Raw genomic sequence first — 15,770 nt, 5'->3', positions numbered from 1 at the left:
ACCGCATGTTTTCACCATAAGTGGGAGCTGAACAATGAGAACACATGGACACAGGGCGGGGAACATCACACACCAGGGCCTGTTGGAGTGTGGGGGCTAGGGAAGGGAGAGCATTAGGACAAACACTTAATGCATGCGGGGCTTAAAACCCAGACAACAGGGTGACAGTTTGCAGCAAACCATCACAGCACATGTATACCTATGTAACAAACCTGCACACTCTGCACATGTATCCCAGAACTTAAAGTAAAATTTAAAAAAAGAGAGAAAAAAAATAATTACAATCAATCATATAGTATGTTAGAAAGTAATACTAATAATTTAAAAAGCTGGTTTGAGATCCATAGTTAAAAAATAATGAACTCAGGCCAGGTGCCGTGGCTCATGCCTGTAATCCAGTGCTTTGGGAAGCTGAGGCTAGAAGATCTCTTGAGGCCAGGAGTTTGAGACCAGCCTGGGCAACACAGCAAGACCCTGTCTCTACAAAAAATTTAAAAAGTAGCTGGATGTAGAGGTACATACCTGTAATTCTAGCTACTCAGGAGGCTGAGGTGGGAGGACCACTCGAGCCCCAGGAGTTTGAGATTACAGTGAGGTATGATCGTGCCATTGCACTATTGCCTGCATGACAGAGTAAGACCCCATTTCATTAAAAAAACAAAAAACTCAAAGGTGCTGTTACCGAAATGATTTCAGATTCTTCTGTAACATCAGATATTGCCATGTCACGACGATAGCCCCAGGAAAACTTGTCAATGCTGGTGCACATTTCCCACTTGTGATCTGGCAAGCTCTGTGGCTTGAATTTATCTTCACAGTTATAGTATCCTCCATGGTGACAGGAACAGTTCTGACCCCATCGGTCATTTACTACCACCTCATCCTAAGAAGGGAAAGAATACTTGGTCATGAGGAGTAAAACCACTTGACTTCTTTATGTAATGCACTTTGGTAAGGCTCTATTTGAAAGCAAGAAAGTTAGTCTAGAGCAGTGATTCTCAACTGGGGGCAATTTCGCTCTGGAGGGGACATTTGGTAACGTCTAGAGACATTTTTGACTGTCATAACTGGGGTGGTACGCCATCTAGTGGGTAGAGACCAGGGATGCTATTAAACATCCTGCAATGAATGCACAGGATAGCCCCCACAGCAAACAAATATTCAGCCCTAAATGTCAACAGTACTGAGGCAGAGAAACCCTGCTGCAGAGATACATGTCAGGGCTGGGAGAGCCTGCTTTAAAGATCATCTGGTAAACCACTTATTCTATAAGAAGAGAAATAGACAAGAGAAGACCTGCCTGGGACCACGCCCCTAGGCAGTTTTAAAAGCTGGAACTACAAATCAGGTATCTGAACCCATGGCAGGCTGTTTTCCAACTATATAATCCCAACCTTACCTAGGTAAAGGAAAGCCAATCCCACTCAAAAAAAAAAAAAAAAAAAAAAAAAAAAAAGCAAATTCTTTTTCTTCCTTCAAGGTTTAGCTGAAGAATGACAAATCATACATGGAATATCTTAATGTAAATGTTAAATATGGTAGCATATTTTATAACAGGGTGGCCAATACAAGATACATTTGGGAGGCCAAGGCAGGCAGATCATGAGGTCAGGAGATCGACACCATCCTGGCTAACATGGTGAAACCCCGTTTCTACTAAAAATACAAAAAATTAGCTGGGCATGGTAGCACGTGCCTTTAGTCCCAGCTACTCAGGAGGCTGAGGCAGGAGAATCGCTGGAACCCAGAAGGCAGAGGTTGCAGTGAGCCGAGACTGTGCCACTGCACTCCAGCCTGGGCGACAGAGCAAGACTCCATCTCAAAAACAAAAACAAAAACAAAAACAAATGAAACCTGAAACCACGTTCAACTCATCATGGCAAAAGGAGATTAAATAAAAGTTTTAAATTCCCATGTCTTGCCTGTTTTAGAGTCATTTGCATTGGTGTGGAAGTTTCTCCTATGGAAGCTAGTTAAGTGCCAAAGAGAAATAGAAGAATAGTCATTACTTGTAACTGGTTCAATCCAATGTCTGGGCATCATGGGTCACAGAATTGAAAAGGACAACTCAAGATCAATTCAAGAACAGGAATGTAAAAGTCATTTCAGAGAAAAATGGGGTATTAACAATCCTAATTCTTCATTCAACACCTACCCATCCATTTATTCAATAGGTATTTACTCAACAACTACCATGAGGCTCACACTGTGGGCAGATTATTGGGTCTCCAGGGTGAATAAAACAGAGGTCTTGCCCTCAACCATCCAGCAGAGACTAGCAGAGGAGAAATATGTGGACAATTACAATATGACATCATATCAGAGTTTATTACCTGGTTACAAGATTATCGAGGGCTTTGAGGTTCATAGCTGGCTCCACGACCTAGTAGTCAAGGGGTCTTAGGCAGGTAACTTTACCTTTTAAGTCTAGTTACCTTATCTATAAAAACAAACAAAACCAACCAACCAAACAAAATCCAAAAGCAAATATCACCCACCTCACAGGGGTTTCAGAGGGAGAGATAAAAGTGACAGTGTACCCAGACTCTGGCACAGAGTGAGTACAGGTGTCTCCTCGCCACACCTCCCCTTTCTCAGAGTCCTCAGGTGATATGAATGCTCCCTGTACACTCAGCCCGTCAAGGACAGACATAGCCATGCACTCCTTCATCCCACAGAAGCTAATGCAGTACCCTCCACTTTGGCATTTGAGCCAGTTGTCTATGGATTGTGGAGACCTCAGGACATACTTCTACTATCATACTGGTCAGCCTATAATGTATTTCATTTGTATGTCTGTCTTTCTCTTCAGACTGTAATTCTCTAAAGGCAGAAACCATTCATTCAGCATTTCCAGGGCTTAGCATGTGGCATGCTACAGCACCGGTTCTCAATAAATCCTGGTAGAAATGAAGGAGAATCTACAGTCCCCATATGTCTGCAAAGCTAGTGTGAAGATGGGTTGAGACACAGCCACACAGAAGGTCCTGGTTGCTGAGGAATTATTGTTTAAGGGAGGCCAGCGGGGAGCGGTGGCTCATGCCTATAATCCCAGCACTTTGGGAGGCTGAGGCGGGTGGATTACAAGGTCAAGAGTTCAAGACCAGTCTGGCCAACATGGTGCAACCCCATCTCTACTAAAAATACAAAAAATTAGCCAGGTGTTGTGGTGTGCGCCTGTAATCCCAGCTATTCGGGAGGCTGAGGCAGGAGAATCGTGTGAACCCAGGAGGCGGAGGTTGCAGTGAGCCGAGATCATGCCATTGTACTCACTCCAGCCTGAGCAACAGTGTGAGATTCCATCTCAAAAAAAAAAAAGAGGCCAAAAAGGCCCAGGCTGTCTAGCTAGTCATGCTTTTTAAATGGCACTGGGGTTGATATTTTCTTCCCTTTTCCAATCCTGCATCTTTGGCTAATCGTTTTTCCTTCTGTGATACTCCTTAAGCACAAACACTAGACTGTAACTTCACATAGCAAGCGACCTGGCTCCAGGGGTATACACCCTGAATATATACATAGACGCCATTTCAGAGACAAATGGGGTATTAACAATCTGAATTATTGGTTCAACACCCACCTACTTATCCTATTTATTCAGCAACTACCGTGAGGCTCACACTGTGGCAGACACTGGGTTTCCAAGGTGAATAAAACAGAGTTCTTGCCCTCAACAATCCAGCAGAGAGTAGCAGAGACAGATATGCAGACAATTACGATATGACATCGCATCAGAGTTCATTACCCAGGGATGCACCACACATCTGGGAGGTCATAAACATTCATCAAGTTCCAGAACACCACTATTTTTTTTTTTTTTTTTTTTTGAGACGGAGATTCGCTCTGTCACCCAGGCTGGAGTGCAGTGGCATGATCTCTGCTCACTGCAACCTCCACCTCCTGGGTTCAAGCAATTCTCTGCCTCAGCCTCCTGAGTAGCTGGGATTACAGGCACCCACCACCACGCCTGACTAATTTTTGTGTTTTCAGTAGAGACGGGGTTTCACCATGTTGGCCAGGCTGGTCTTGAACTCCTGACCTCGTGATCCACCCGCCTTGGCCTCCCAAAGTACTGGGATTACAGGGGTGAGCCACCACTCCCGGCCTCAGAAAACCACTCTTAATCTGTCTCTGTGCATCATATAGAATCTGTTTTTTTCTTTCTTCCCATTTTCTGAGCTTAGTAATAGAGACCCAGTAAGACCCTTAGACATTTATGAACTACCAAGGTACCTCAATACAAACTGGATTTACACTTAAGATTTTTCTTTTAAATCCACAACAAATCTAGAACATGTACAATTTTGAAATTTGCTATAGTGAAGAGTGGGGTTTCTGCTACTTTGCAAGTACACTAAAATACAAACTGTAAATGGGCAGCCATTATGCACTGCCTAATAGTGTTGATCATAGGGAGGGGTACTGGGTAGGCCACATTCCCCTAAGGATTTGCATATAAGGGAAGTGAGTGTGCCCCCTGAGAGTTAAACTATAAAATCAACACAGAGTAGGTGGGATTGCAGACATTTGCATTTTATTCCTACTATTTAATTTTGTAGGTTTTGCATATATTTTTTCTTTATTTTTTGGCGACAGGGTTTCGCTCAGTCACCCAGGCTGGAGTACAATGGCACGATCTAGGTTCATTATAGCTTTGACCTCTTGGGCTCAAGTGATCCTCCCACGTCAGTCTCCCAAGTAGCTGGGACTACACATCCGTGCCACCATACCCAGTTAATTTTGTTTTTTTATAGAGACGAGGTCTCACTATGTTGCCCAGGCTGGTCTTGAACTCCTGGGCTCAAATCATCTGCTTGCTTTGGCCTCCCAAAGTGCTGGGATTACAAGCATGAGCTGCTGCGCTTGGCCTTTATGTCTTTTATGTTATATGTTTTCTTTATATTTTATTATACATTTTAATATATTTTTGGTGATTTTCTCATTTATAACATTTGCTTAATAGAGTTTATTTTCTCTGTAGTGGTCTGGGAATTGTAATGACTATTTTTAGTCTACTATGTAAATTTACCATTGTTTAAACCTATAATGTCAAAGTTAAGAACTAAAGGAGAATGCCGGGCGTGGGGGCTCATGCCTGTAATCCCAGCACTTTGGGAGGCCAAGGCGAGTGGATCACCAGAGGTCAGGGGCTCGAGAACAGCCTGGCCAACATGGTGAAACCCTGTCTCTACTAAAAACACAAAAATCAGCTGGACAGGGTGGCGGGCGCTTGTAATCTCAGCTACTCAGAGGGCTGAGGCAGAAGAATCACTTGAACCTGGGAGGCAGAGGTTGCAGTGAGCAGAGATCGCGCCACTGCACTCCAACCTGTGCGACAGAGTAAGACGCAGTCTCAATTTAAAAAAAAAAAAAAAAGGACTAAAGGAGAAGAAAGCTTATACTCTAAGGGAGCCAGGGAAGATTAAAGGAGAAACCTTTAACATCCATTAAGTGCCCCAATCCCTACTGACCCCATGTTGATATTCCTGTTTATTATTGCTCCTGCTGCTGTTGTCTACTCCAGAGTTTGGCTCCTTGTACTTTCTTTCTTCACAGGAGATAAATAAGAAAGAAGTCATATAATCACATACCTTGACGGGGCTATCATTGTAGAGCCAGGAAAGAAAATTTGTGGAGTTCCAGTAAGTATCAGGACATTCCCATTCCCCATCAGACCAGATCAGATCAGGTTTATATCTGGAAGACATGTGATCAGGACAGAGCTTATTATTTATGTTCACAGTAAAATCTTACGGATCTTTTTTTTTTTAGAGATGGGATCTTGCTATGTTGCCCAGGCTTGAGTCCCGCAGCTATCAACAGGTACGATCATAGTGCACTATAGCCCAGATTCCTGGGCTCAAGTGATTCTCCTGCCTCAGCCTCCTGAGTAGCTGGGACTACAGGTGCACACCACTGCACTTGACTTGTGGACTGATTTTTGCAATAAATATTTTAAAATTAATTTTCCTCCATTTTGAAAGTATGTGGCATAAAAATTATCACAGTGCAGAGGATGTGGGAAACTGAAAAGATTTGCTAATAAAACCACTGTTTAAAACAAACACAGCATTTTGGTATATTTCCTCCTGATCTTTTCCTTTCTTCCTTTTTTTTGAGACAATGTCTTGCTTTGTCCCCCAGGCTGGAGTGCAGTGCTGTGATCTCGGCTCACTGCAACCTTCACCTGCTGGGTTCAAGTGATTCTCGTGCTTCAGCTACCCAAGTAGCTGGGATTACAGGTGTGCACCACCATGCGTGGCTAATTTTTGTATTTTCAGTACAGACAGTGTTTTGTTATCTTGGCCAGGCTGGTTCTGAACTCTTGGCATCAAGTGATCCACCTGCCTCGGCTTCTCAAAGTGCTGGGATTTCAGGCACGAGCCACTGTGCCTGCCCTAATCTTTTTCTTTACGCCTTTTAGAAAATGGAGGTGTAATCAGCATACAAACAATTTGGTTTCCTTTCAGCAACTAATTCCAGTTAAGAATGGTGTTTCAAGGAAGCAAAGGAAACAAAATGGTGCTTCAGGACTGTAAGACTAAGATTTGCTTTGAAGATGTTTTAAGAGTTTGAACTATTTGTAAAATGCATTTTTGTGGATAATTACCAAAGTCTGTACTATAAAGGATTTATGGAATCCATTGGAGCCCCATTTGTACTTTAGCATATTATTACTCTGAGTCCTATAAAGCATGTATATTGTGTGTGTATATATAGAGATACATATGTGTATACCTATATGGTAAGCATTCTTATTCTCATTTGAGCAGTAAGAACTTGATGCTCAGCAGGGCAATTTGTTTTAGGTGACAAGCCTTGTAAGTAACAGGAGCTGGAACTCAAATACAAATCTGCCTGATGCCAAACTGTCCACTGTACTCCATAATTAGCAGGTAAACTCTAGGAAGATCACTAAGTGGCAAGATATAACACAGATGGTCTGTGATTTACTCTGTATAAGAAATTGTACTAGGCAATTTAAACTCATTACCTTATTAGTTCTCATGATTCTATGATATATTATTATCCCCGTTTCACAGATAGAGAAACCAAGATCGTGAAAGATAAGTAGTTTGTTCAAGGCAACACAGCCAAGTATGAAAAAAGAATGGGGATTTCAGATTCAGTAATGTCTAAATCCATGCCTCTGATGGTCTCTTACAACTGTTACTATTTTCTTAAGAGAAGTCATCTGTATAGAATCTGAATACAAGGTAATTTTTCTTTTCTTTTCTTTTTTTTTGAGACAAAGTTTTCCTCTGTAGCCCAGGCTGAAGTAAAGTAGCACTATCTCAGCTCATTGCAACTGCCTCCCAGGTTCCAGAGATTCTCCTGCCTCAGCCTCCCGAGTAGCTAGGACTACATGAATGCACCAGCACACCTGGCCAAATTTTGTATTTTTAGTAGAGGTGAGGTTTCACCACCTGGCCAGGCTAGTCTGGAACACCTGACTTCAAGTGATCCACCTGCCTCGGCCTCCCAAAATGTTGAGATTACAGGCGTGAGCCACTGCGCCTGGCTAAAGGTGATTTTCCTTTGCTCTAAAGTGAGGGTTCAGGCAGCTGCCTCTGAAGCTTTAAGGGTCTACTGTCCTCTATGAATCCCCAGGCTCGAGAAAGGCAAATGGGTGTAAAACACAGTGAAGTCTAGTGACAAATCCCTAAGTGAAAGTGATCATTTAAAGAATAATGGTAATAATAAGAACACCCTTTGTACCAGGCACCGTGACAGATACATTTCACATACTATTCTGAGCCCTACAAAGAAGGCATTATTATCCCCACTTTTCAGAGTGAGAATCAAGCTCAGGAGAGTGTTCTATTTAAGGCGTGTAACAGAAGCCAGAATTCAAACACAAATCTGCCTGATGCCAAACCACCGCCTTCTCCAGGGTCCTGACACAGGGAAAATGGCATGTAAGAAGGGAACTAAAATTTTGACTTTCTACCATCCTGGGTTTTGTGTCACTGTTTCAATGTATAAGGCAATATGACCACATGACCGAAGTTCTGAAAAGCAGGAGGAAAGAACATATTTTGTCTTAATACAACCACCACTTTTTTTTTTTTTTGAGACAGAGTCTCACTCTGTTGCCAGGCTGGAGTGCAGTGGCAAGATCTCGGCTAACTGAAAGCTCCGCCTCCCAGGTTCACGCCATTCTCCTTCCTCAGCTTCCCAAGTAGCTGGGACTACAGGCGCCCACGACCACGCTCAGCTAAGTTTTTTATTTTCAGTAAAGATGGGGTTTCACTGTGTTAGCCAGGATGGTCTCGATCTCATAACCTTGTGATCCGTCCACCTCAGCCTCCCAAAGTGCTGGGATTACAGGCGTGAGTCACCATGCCCGGCCACAACCACCACTTTTTATTATTTTGATGTCTTTTAGATTTTTTTCATACCTATCCCTCCTCCACTTTAACAGCACCCTATTGGAAGCTCTGATTTCATTGATAAAAGTCGTAGGGCCAAAATATTTCTGTGTCTTACCTGTTAACAAGGTCGTACAGCTCTGGCATTGTTTTTGCACTGACAAAATACTGTGTTTTGAAGCCATTTTTCTTATCAAATAGATAGAGTGGATGGAACCACTCTAAGAGTGAGTGGTATAGTCCATAGCGGATGTTCCTTAAACAGAAAAACAGAACGACAACTGTCATTAAGCATAGAACAAATAATTTGTTTTAAGGAAAATTAGTTCTAGCATTTTTTCATCTCAGTGAGACTCACTCATAAGAGCATGTAGAGAGGGATGGGATTCAAAACCATTTCCTTAAATTATTCACCATTCACTTAAGCAAAATAAGGTTTACTGTGTTTTTGATTATACACATAACTACCTTTTATACATAAATATCTTAACAACGAAATGTTATTTAAACCATCTTTTTTCGTTTAAGTCAATTATCCCAATAGTGTATAGTCCTGCCAGGCGTGGTGGCTCATGCCTGTAATCCCAGCACTTTGGGAGGTTGAGGTGGGAGGATCCCTTGAGTCCATGAGTTTGAGACCAGCCTGGGGAACATAGTGAGACCTTGTCTCCACAAAAAAATTTAAAAAGTAGCCGAGTGTGGTGGTGCGAGCCCGTAGTCCCAGCTACTTGGGAGGCTAAAGTGGGAGGATGGCTTGAGCCCAGGAGGTAGAGATTGCAGTGAGCTGAGATTGTGCCACTGGAGTCTAGCAAAGGCAACAGAGTGAGGCTCTGTCTCAAAACAAAACCAAAACAAAACAAGAAAACAGATAGTCCTATTTTTAAAAAATGTCTTCCCTGTCAATCATAAAATTTCATATTTAAAGAAACTGGAAAATAGAAAATAAAATATCCAAAGTACTCTTACTTTGTAAGATGTTACTAACAATCATTACAAATGTTACTAACAATCATTAGTAACATTTTCCACACAGTTGAAATGAATATAAGTTTACTGTTTTATTTATCTAAGATTTACTAATAGTTCTTAACATACACGAAATGAAAGGTGGTTGATGACCTAATTTCATACTCAATAAAGCTTGCTTTGGGTTAAGAATGGTGAGTGTTACAAAAACCTTACAATGCAAGAAACAATGGCACAGATAAAAAAATAACTGAAGTATTTCATCATATGAACCACGGACTAAATAAAGGTGGTAAAAATCATGACTCGTAAAGTCCATGTGTAATCAACATCTCAGAGTTTTACAGCAGGACTATAAGCAAAGCACAGTGCTGAGAAACAAACTGAGCAGGTGACAGGAGTCAGCAAACTCTTTTCTTCTTTGAGACAGAGTCTCGCTCTGTCACCCAGGCTGGAGCGCAGTGGCGTGATCTCGGCTCACTGCAACCTCCACCGCCTGGGTTCAAGCGATTCTCCTACCTAGCCTCCCGAGTAGCCGGGATTACAGGCAAATGCCACCACGCCCGACTAATTTTTGTATTTTTAGTAGAGACAGAGTTTCATCATATTGGTCAGGTTGGTCTTGAACTCCTGACCTTGTGATTCGCCTGCCTCTGTCTCCCAAAGTGCTGGGATTACAGGTGTGAGTCACCACACCCGACCAGCAAACTTTTTTTTTTTTTTTTTTTTTTTTTTGTCGGAGGGTGGCTTTGTCGCCCTGGCTGGAGTGCAGTGGCCGAATCTCAGCTCACTGCAAGCTCCGCCTCCCGGGTTCACGCCATTCTCCTGCCTCAGCCTCCCGAGTAGCTGGGACTACAGGCGCCCGCCACCTCGCCTGGCTAGTTTTTTGTATTTTTTTAGTAGAGACGGGGTTTCACCGTGTTAGCCAGGATGGTCTCAATCTCCTGACCTCCTGATCCGCCCGGCCTCCCAAAGTGCTGGGATTACAGGCTTGAGCCACCACGCCTGGCCTAAAACAAACTCTTTGTTTTTTGGAGACTGAGTCTCACTCTGTCGCCTAGACTGGAGTGCAGTGGCCGGATCTCAGCTCACTGCAAGCTCCGCCTCCTGGGTTTACGCCATTCTCCTGCCTCAGCCTCCCGAGTAGCTGGGACTATAGGCGCCCGCCACCTCGCCCGGCTAGTTTTTTGTATTTTTTTAGTAGAGACGGGGTTTCACCGTGTTAGCCAGGATGGTCTCGATCTCCTGACCTCGTGATTTGCCTGTCTCGGCCTCCCAAAGTGCTGGGATTACAGGCTTGAGACACCGTGCCCGGTCAGCAAACTCATAAAGGTTCAGATAGTATTTTAGGTTTTGCAGGTCATTTGGTCTCTTATCTCAGCTTTCCAATTGTAACTTGAAAGCTATCATAGACAGTGCATAAATGAATAGGCATGGCTGTGTTCCAATCAAACTTTATGATTTATACACTCAGCCTACTCCTCAAACACGACATCAAGTAGCATCGTAGTCTATGTTGGTTATCCTTCATCTAAGCAAATATGGCCATGAACTTCTCTAATGGTGTCCCCTTTGGTCACGTGAAAACTGTGAAGCATCAAACACTGCTAATTCAAAGGCCAGAAGCCCTTCCGGCTACTTGCTAAATGCAAACCTAGAAAACACACAAGAGTAGAAGGCCAGAAGCCCTTCTGGCTACTTGCTAAATGCAAACCTAGAAAACACACGAGAGTAGAGAAGGTACAGAACTCTTGACAGCCAGATCCAGAGATGACAGGGTAACTATCCCTAGACACCCACCTCTTCCGGAGAGCTGTTCCCAATTCACCAACCAAATCCCGATGAGGCCCCACATCCTTGGAGTTCCAGTTCCAAGACACAGGACTCGGCCAGTTTGTGAAGCCTTCATGATGCTTTGTCGTCAAAACTACATACCTGTGGACAGCAAAACCACATGAGCAAAGGAAGTGGGCAGTGAACTTGCATGAACTTGCCAGGCACGCCTGAGGCTTTTTAAATGGCTGAAAGAACTTGACCACAACAAATGTACTTGTACCAGTGACTATATTAGTGATATCCAGGAAGCTCCTGCAGTCACAATTCCCCTTGGGCATTGCTCCAGGAATGGAAGCAGATTTGAGGAAGTCCCAACCCTCAGTCCCCAGCGAAGGAGGAGGCCCAGAGGGAAGGAAGAAGTAGGTAAGGGAAAAGAAGTGCACCTTAGCTCTGTGATTCTTCAACACTTCTGGTAGGAATGATTAACTTTCTTTCACTCTTTGCCCTGAAGGAGAAAGATCTCTACTGGAAATGGCAGATGACAGAAAACTAAGCCATTGGCTGGCCAGGCGTGGTGGCTCATACCTATAATCCCAGCACTTTGGGAGGCCAAGGCGGGCCAATTACCTGAGGTCAGGGGTTCAAGACCAATCTGGCCAACATGGCGAAAACCCATCTCTACTAAAAATGCAAAAATTAGCTGGGCATGGTGGTGTGTGCCTGTAGTCCCAGGTACTTGAGAGGCTGGAGCACAAGAATTACTTGAGCCTGGGAGGTGGAGGTTGCAGTGAGCCGAGATCGTGCAACTGTACTCCAGCCTGGGCTACAGAGCAAAACTGTTTCAAAACAACAACAATAACAACAACAAATAAGAAAACAGAAAACTAAGCTGTTTGGTTTACCAAGCCTACATTAATTGCCTCTCATTTATTATAGAGGTAACAAAAGACCCAATAACTGGGAGAAAAGGCAAGTGTTGAAATAACAACCAAATCACTCAATATTTAATTTGCTTTTATGGCAGAAAAACAGGTAATACCTGCACTTTATGATTCAATCACTGGCCAGAGTAGGGAACTCCAGGACTTGAAGGACCAAGTCCTTTTAGGCTCTGTGGGGCACATTCCTCTCTGTAGTGTACTCTTCTTTAAAAATTTTTACAATCCTTTAAAAATGTAAAAACCATTCTCACTTCATGGGCCTTAAAAAACTGGCAGAGTCTGGGTGCGGTGGCTTATGCCTGCAATCCCAGCACTTTGGGAGGCTGAGGTGGGCAGATCACAAGGTCAGGAGTTCAAGACCAGCCTGCCCAACATGGTGAAACCCGTCTCCACTAAAAATACAAAAATTAGCTGGGTGTAGTGGTGCGTGCCTGTGATCTCAGCTACTCAGGAGGCTGAGGCAGGAGAACCGCTTGAACCGGGACCCAGGAGGCGGAGGTTGCAGTGAGCCAAGATCACACCATGGCACTCCAGCCTGGGCAACAAGAGTGAAACTCTGTCTCAAAAAAAAAACAAAACAGGCAGGGCGTGGTGGCTCACGCCTGTAATCCCAACACTTTGGGAGGCCGAGGCGGGCGGATCACGAGGTCAGGAGATCGAGACCATCCTGGTGAACACTGTGAAACCTCGTCTCTACTAAAAATACAAAAAAATTAGCCGGGCGTGGTGGTGGGCGCCTGTAGTCCCAGCTACTCGGGAGGCTGAGGCAGGAGAATGGCATGAATCCGGGGGGCGGAGCTTGCACTGAGCGGAGATCGCGCCACTGTACTCCAGCCTGGGCGACAGAGCGAGACTCCGTCGCAAAAAACAAACAAAAAACCAAAAAACAAAACAAATAAATGAACAAACAAAAAAATGGCAGAGAACCAATCCCGTTGGCCAGTTTGCAGACCCTGGTGCAGTGTAAACAACCTTGATGTCATGAGACCTGCAGTCTAGGACATTGTATTTCTTCCTTTCTTTGGGCCAGTCACCTCATCCATGAAATAAAAGGCAGCAAAAGAGGCTATCTCCCAGATTTTAATTTTTCTCACTTATAAGTTATGGATTTCTAAGGTCCTAGGAGACAAACACGTCCTCTGCTTAATCAAGTCTTATACTCCCATACATTTAATGGCAAACACTAAATGCCAGTTATAATTTCTGTTCTGTACAAGAGAATCCAAAGTTCAAGAGAAATGAAAACCCGGAAAATAGCTTAGGAACCAAGATAAGGATGGAAGACTGCTCTAAGCCAGGGGCTGGGGAAACCTCCCCGCCTCCATTCTTACTCTTCTCCAACCCACTTCTCTCCCAGCAGCCGAATGAATCTTTCTAGAAGCTGAGTAACCACTCCCTGACTTAACACCTGGAAATACAGGGCTCTCAAGGCTCACTCCTTCAGGATAAGCCCCTGCCTTGACAACTTCATGGGTCCTGGTCTCCCCTTATCCCCACCCCAGCGCTCTCTACTCTGTTGTCTGAACCAGCCACCGCCTAGTTCCAACATTTCTGAGTCAAACCTTTCTTGGGCACTTCCTACCTACAAGGGATTGAGAGGAGCAAACGAATGACTATCTGTACTGTTGCCCAAATACACTGCACATCAGATCTCTCCTCTCTTTCCCTCTTAGAGACATTAGGGCTGAAAGGAAAGGATACAACCCCTTTCTATAACCATAGAAGAGGCTGAAGTGACTTGTCCAGGTTCACAGCTGAATTAGAACCAGGCTCCACACCACTGATTTGAAACCCTGGAGTCCTGATAGGGCTGTCAATCTGAAAGGGACAACAGTGGCCTAACTCAGCCCTCTCGGTGCACAGGTGTAGATACCCACGGCTTCCCAGTCTGCCATCTCCCGAACCTTCATTTATCAGTCCCCAGCCAGACGCAACCTCCTCCTCCTCATCAGGTGTGCCACGCTCACTCCTGCGGCCGCAGGAGGCCACACGCGGGTCCCGGGGTCATGGGGGCTACCAGCAGCTTCGCGCCCCGGCTGGCCGCCCACCCCACCTCCTGTCTGCCACCCGAGCTGGGAAGGGGCGCCGCCCCCCGGGACCACACTCACTTGGCGCCCGCGGCCTGGAAGAGGTCGGCCCACTCCTCCGGGTGGAAGAAGCGCGCGGTGAACTGCGGCCCGAAGTCGGCATAGCTGAAGCCGGGGGGGTAGTTGTCACGCATGAAGCGCTGGTACTGCGGCCGCCCCGCGCCCTGCCAGTTCCACCAGAACCACTCGCTGCCCCAGGCGGGCACCGAGAACACGCCCCAGTGGATGAACACCCCGAACTTGGCTTCGTCGAACCAGGACGGCAGTGGCCTAGAATCCAGGCTCGGCCAGTCCGGGGTGTAGCGGCGCAGAGGCTGGGCCCGACGCACCGACTCGGTCGCTCCGAGGAGGAGCAACAGCAGTAGCAGCTCGGTACCCACCGGCCGCCACTTCTTCCCCGGAGCCCCCATCGCTGCTGGTGGCGACGCGGCCCACTCTTAATGCGCAGGTGCTGGCGCACGGCTCCGCCCACTCTAACTAACGATTGGCCCGGAAGGAAAAAGGGGTGGGACAACCCGGATAGGTTGGCCCAAGTCGCTTCCTCTTTGGATCGGAGGAGCGCCTTCTGGTACTCTAACCGGGAAAGACGTAGGGAGGCGTTGACAGCGCTTCGCTGAAGGACGAATAAAAACCCTGAAAAGGGATTTAACCTGCGAGGTTAAATCGTGGAGGTGAGCAAGGCCCAGTGTGTGCGGAGAACTCACATTTAAGAAGTCCATTGAGCCAGGCGCAGTGGCTCACGCCTGTAATCCTAACACTCTGAGCCCACAAGTTGGAGACTAGCTTGTCGCTACAAAAAATAAACAAAATGAGCCTGGCGTGGTGGTGCACCTCTGGAGTCCCAGCTACTCAGGAGGCTGAGGTGGGAGGTTCGGGATCGCTAGAGCCCGGGAAGTTTGGGCTGCAGTGAACCGAACCGTGATCACGCCTCTGGGAGTAATCTATTTTGTTGCAGCAATCCTGCAGGGGTAGGCTGAGGTCAGATCACAAGTTTTATTTAGTGATCACTTGGGAGCCATAGGGGGCTGGAGGAGGAGATACCAGACTGGAAGGGTATCTAACAGCCCTGACAGAAATAAGGAGGTAGAGGGATGATGGGAGGAAACATTATGAGGGGAGAGGAGGGAGAAAAGTAGGTACTGAAAGACGGGGAGTGGGCAGGACCGTTTCATCTGTCTGGTATTTACTGAGCTTTCTTTGGGAATTCTGAGGCATTTCAAATAGCTTAGCTTCTACCGACATCACGCCACTGCACTCCAGCCCCTGCGCGACAGAGCCAGACCCTGTCTGAAAAAAAAAAAAAAAAAAGAAAAAGAAAAGAAAGAAAGAAAAGAAAAAGAAAGTGGAGAGCCAAGAGGACCCAGGCCAAAGGATTGCCTGGCAGGAAAGTTCCCCAGTTCCTCTGCAATTTGTACATGCTGCACATACTCAAACGGGAGGTGAGGCCATTAGCGAGGGAAATACAGAAGTCAGAAGTTTCTGACTGGACAAGGTGGCTCACGCCTGTAATCCCAGCACTTTAGGAGGCCGAGGTGGGCAGATCACCTGAGGTCGGGAGTTTGAGATCAGCCTGGCCAACATGGTGAAACCCCATCTCTACTAAAAATACAAAATTAGCCGCACGTGGGGTG

The 15,770-nt window shown here is 45.5% G+C and overlaps 1 protein-coding gene across 1 annotated transcript; it reads right to left on the bottom strand.

Annotated features, from left to right (window-relative positions):
• Positions 1–634: 634 nt before the first annotated feature.
• On the bottom strand, positions 635–15,295 carry FUCA1 (alpha-L-fucosidase 1). The gene is made up of 5 exons (XM_026455948.2): positions 14,161–15,295; positions 11,136–11,270; positions 8,488–8,625; positions 5,589–5,694; positions 635–883 (listed from the first exon to the last, which is right to left on the bottom strand). The coding sequence occupies exons 1-5, from the start codon at positions 14,547–14,549 to the stop codon at positions 650–652; spliced, it is 1,002 nt and encodes a 333-aa protein (XP_026311733.1). The 5' UTR covers positions 14,550–15,295; the 3' UTR covers positions 635–649.
• Positions 15,296–15,770: the final 475 nt, after the last annotated feature.

Source organism: Piliocolobus tephrosceles, chromosome 1, assembly GCF_002776525.5.
Source record: "Piliocolobus tephrosceles isolate RC106 chromosome 1, ASM277652v3, whole genome shotgun sequence".
NCBI lineage: Eukaryota > Metazoa > Chordata > Mammalia > Primates > Cercopithecidae > Piliocolobus > Piliocolobus tephrosceles.
The sequence above is the reverse complement of the archived record's forward strand: the minus strand, read 5'-3'. Positions and strand labels throughout refer to the sequence as shown.

Coding starts and splice junctions, on each gene's coding strand:
- FUCA1 (XM_026455948.2), bottom strand. CDS start 14,549: ATGGGGGCTCCGGGGAAGAAGTGGCGGCCGGTGGGTACCGAGCTGCTA. Junction 11,271..14,160: donor TTCCAGGCCGCGGGCGCCAA/GTGAGTGTGGTC, acceptor TGCTGTCCACAG/GTATGTAGTTTTGACGACAA. Junction 5,695..8,487: donor CTGTACGACCTTGTTAACAG/GTAAGACACAGA, acceptor CATGTCTTCCAG/ATATAAACCTGATCTGATCT.